The sequence below is a fragment of the Sycon ciliatum genome, unplaced genomic scaffold, assembly GCF_964019385.1.
Source record: "Sycon ciliatum unplaced genomic scaffold, ocSycCili1.1 SCAFFOLD_2722, whole genome shotgun sequence".
NCBI classification, from domain to species: domain Eukaryota; kingdom Metazoa; phylum Porifera; class Calcarea; order Leucosolenida; family Sycettidae; genus Sycon; species Sycon ciliatum.
Genome location: NW_027044580.1, coordinates 1 through 4,000, shown reverse-complemented (window position 1 = coordinate 4,000; position 4,000 = coordinate 1). Strand labels below are relative to the sequence as shown.

General features: G+C 44.3%; 1 protein-coding gene across 1 annotated transcript; it reads left to right on the top strand.

The window, feature by feature from the left end:
* Positions 1 to 257: 257 nt before the first annotated feature.
* On the top strand, positions 258 to 2,650 carry LOC135830436 (uncharacterized). Its single transcript, XM_065342691.1, has 4 exons — positions 258 to 348; positions 1,606 to 1,781; positions 2,067 to 2,195; positions 2,540 to 2,650. Exons 2-4 carry the CDS (start codon positions 1,635 to 1,637, stop codon positions 2,615 to 2,617), a joined length of 354 nt encoding a protein of 117 aa, XP_065198763.1. The 5' UTR covers positions 258 to 348; positions 1,606 to 1,634; the 3' UTR covers positions 2,618 to 2,650.
* Positions 2,651 to 4,000: the final 1,350 nt, after the last annotated feature.

The window sequence follows — 4,000 nt, the reverse complement described above, 5'->3', positions numbered from 1 at the left end:
TCTGCTGTGCCTCTTGCATCCTATGTTCAGTATTACTCTACATCGGTCTGCTATTCGTTTTTGCTCGAGCAAGTTTGTGCGTGTTTGTATTGTACAAGCCTGTTTTACGGGCAAAATTAACACAATGGATTAAAATGCAATAGAACATACACTGGAGAAGAAATCAGGAAAATGCATGTGGAAAATAAATATTTTCGAACGCAAACCACTAAAAACTTAAAGTCGAAACTTTATATTGTATTGTAAGTTATTGCGTTTTGTGTTTGTATTATGTTTTGCCCCTGTTCAGCATCCCAATTACGGTCTGCTTTGAGCCAACGAGCGACAGACCCATAACTCTTCCGATAGGTAAGAGTGTGGGGTTGGGAGTCGTTTCCATCACTCCCCGCTGATTGCCAAAAGCATTTTGGTGTAATTGATTTAAAGTAGCTGTGTGCAATTCATTGGGTTTTTTTGTTATTGAGGCACAATGAAATGGGCTGAACAATCTTAGAAAGCAATTGTTAGCAAGGGCAACCTGGCACTGCTTGTTTCGTTGGTTGTATTTTGCTATTTTGCATAAAAGAACAAGTAGAGATGTCCGCCGGCAATTATCATAGCCAGCAAGCGCATGTCATCACGTACATTGAAAATTAACATAATTTTGCGAATCGACCTTTTTTTCAGGATCACTTTTGAACGAGGACGAAGCAAAGTCGGCCGAACGAAGCCTAGAGGAAGAAAATCACCCTCTCCACTTCACCATCACGATAATGACATAGATACGAGATGAAACAACTAAAAATCCACAAGAAAACTGTACGTCCATCATCGCGCTGACTTTGGTCTGACTTTGGTCTGAGAATTTCTATCACGATCAAAAATGTACGAGGAGCACTCAAAAATAAGCCACAGACGTACCTTTATCGCTCTCTACTCCTTTTTCAAGGCACAAAAGTCGACTCTCCACTTTCAAACCAGGAACCAGACATACCAGTGGTCCTTTTCAGCTGCTCCACGAGCGCAGGAAAGGTTCACCAAGGGGCGCAGAGCAGCATCCATTCCAGAAAAAGAGCTAAAATACGAGTGAGACTGCATGCCTGAGTACATGAGTACATGTATGAGTACATGCAGAAAATAGTCAATTTCAGCGTTTCTGCTCCAAACAACAACTAGCTTCGACTAGAAACAAAGATTACACCAAAGGATCAAACAACCATTTTCTGCAGTTTTTTTTGCAGATGGCTTCCTTGTGCTTGGCCCAGCGCGCCAAAAATCACACCTCGGAGGAGTGCAAAAAATACAACTCTCAGATGTCCTCGATTGCTGGCCATGAAGTTATAGTTCACACAATACTCAATACTCAACAGAGGACATTCATGGTAATCACTCTCAGAACGAGAACAAGAAGCAGAACGACAACCAAAGAACCAGCACTTAAACTACGCATGCACGCACTGTGCGCAGTACGTGCCCAGTCAATAAATAATGACTTCCAAAGTACAAATACCACAGTAATAAGAATCAAAATGTAGAGGTTGAAAATAGAAATGCATGGACAAAGAAACCTCTCCGAGCATTCTCGTGACTGAAATCTATATTTCTGGCCTTGTTGCATTTCTGCAGTTTCTCGGTACACGTTGTCAAGCGTGACAATGTCCGCACAGCGACAGCCCAATCTTCTCTTCCAGCCGTTCATGCCTGGCGTGCGTAATGTCAGTCGTGTAGCTCAACTCGACAGTAGCATAACTATTAGCAGCCATACCACACCTGCCTGCGCTACACATAACATCTACCTTGAAGTGAGTTTGTGTGTATGTCTACTGTCTTTATTTGTGCACTGTTCTTGATTAGAGATGAGTAGGAGTAGTTGAATGCTTGCAAATTATTGCATGTGTGTGTATGTGGGGGGGGGGGGGGGGGGGGCATGTGTGTGTGGGTGGGGTATGTGTGTGTGTGTTTATGCATATTTGTGAGTGCCTACATGCGCGTACCAGCTCACACTGCCGTTTTGTTTTTCAGTCACACTCCTTGCTGCTTGGTATGCGCATGCGTGTGTGGGTGTTTGTCTGTTTGTTCGTATCCAGACCGTACTAAATCGTCCATGCCGGCAGTCCCAGTTCTCATTTACCTGGCAAACAGACGTGCCGGCCAGCACGCGCACAAACCTGGCTCATGTTGTCATCGAGAACACACAAGGACCGCTAGTCGGAAATGTAAGCAATGGATTTCCTAGGTTGTTATAGCAACTCAACTAGGGACCTTCGCTTGAGGCCAGTGATGCTCTAACCACTGAACTATGGTATAGCTGTTATCCCAGCAGAGACCATTCAACCTTTTCTTCAGACTTCAAAATCTCTTTACACTGCATTTGTTGCTGGTCACGTGATCATATCCTGTGTATTGTGTTGATTTATTTGAATTCGATATCTCAACAGTACAGTGTACAACTTGGGAAGATCCGAATGACAATAGACATAAACATAAAAGTGGGCTATGAATGTACTGTCATAGGTGCAAGCAGCTAATCATTGTGTGTGTTGTGATTGTCTCTGTGCAGGTGACGTTTGTTGACGACTGCCCCACCTGTCGACCAGACCTGTCCTTACAGTTGCAAGCTGTTGGTGGATTGGAGTGAGTTTTTTGTTTGTGTTTTTTTTTTACTGTTTTATTTCGCATATCCAAACGGGAATTTCTTCCCAATAACAAGGTAGCGAAGAGGGAAGAAAAAAAAGAAAAAAAAGACAGCAAAAAGTGTGTACGCACTGGAAATGATAGTTGATGTGTGTTTGAATGTGGCAACACCTGATGCATGCTTCACTTCACCAATGGGTGATGTCCTGTATCCGCGTCACAGTGGGAAGAATGGCTGGACGTTAACTACTTCGCACTAGCCCTTGGGTGGGTGGGTCAGAGATAATTAATTTTTGCACGAGGACAGATTTTTTAATTTTTCGATAAATACGGACGACCCCTTAGTTTTTGTAAGTTTTGTAAGTTTAGGGTTCACGGGTTGGCATGCTAGCGTCGCCAGCTACATCATGCACGTGACAGGCATGTGCATATACTGTACCACACAATCGAGCAGTGCTCAAATCGCATTTTCCCATCAATATCACTCACTTTCAACTCTACGGGATTCATAACGATTGGCTCAAACTGCCTGAATTTTTGAATCCACACGCACGAAAGACGTTCCAAGACTTCCACCGTTCGTATTTTTTCAAACGAGTTCCGGGTTTTGCAGTATCTTTGGCCAAAGTTCGGCTAAAAAAACAGGCGGAGCCGTTGCGTTTCCGTAAAATATTGAACGGTAGAAGGATAGCCAAAGTCGAGAGCAAAACAACAAGCCATTATTTGTCAAAATCGAACAAGAAACGGCTCAGCGCATCTATTTTCCGTGCACGCGCGCGCGTACTTTGGCCGACAAGGTGTGCAGAATTTCTGAAGAAGAAGAATAACAAGAGCAACAGCGCTCGGAACAGCCGTGCTGGATACTTCCAATCCCGACACGATGGAGCGTGTTGGCTGTCGTGAGCTGCTGAAACGACCATGACATTTCTTTTTCTTTGTATACCCTACATATCTTGACGTGCCCTTGCTCAGTTTCGGCCTCTTTACAGGAAGAATATTTTCATCCTTGGCATCAGCCATTTCGGCCAAACAGCAAGAAGAGCAACAGATCGAGATTTGCAGGGCAAACAAAGGATGCGTGCAGCTACATCTAGTCAGGTTCGATGCAGCTGCGCTTTGCCAGAACCTCAGTAGACAAGAAAAGGCGACAGAGTATCTCAGATGGAACTGGATCTTTCGCCAAGACCGCCACCGCCGCCATCATCAAGGCCAGGTCAGTCAGAAAAACCGAAGCAAAAATGCAAAGCCCGAGTGAAGTGAAGCCACTGTACTGTGAAGCCAAGGAAAAAATTCAAAAAGTACGCTCTCCGGCTAGACTTCGAGTCGATATTTTTTTACTTCAACAGGCGCTCTCGCGGCCTGTAGCGCGCGTCCATAATCCAAAATG

Bases quoted from the DNA above. Each gene is read 5' to 3' on its own strand.
- LOC135830436 (XM_065342691.1), top strand. From the start codon at position 1,635: ATGTCCGCACAGCGACAGCCCAATCTTCTCTTCCAGCCGTTCATGCCT. The intron at 1,782-2,066 runs GTGAGTTTGTGT...GTTCGTATCCAG, and splicing joins CACATAACATCTACCTTGAA to ACCGTACTAAATCGTCCATG. The intron at 2,196-2,539 runs GTAAGCAATGGA...GTCTCTGTGCAG, and splicing joins AAGGACCGCTAGTCGGAAAT to GTGACGTTTGTTGACGACTG.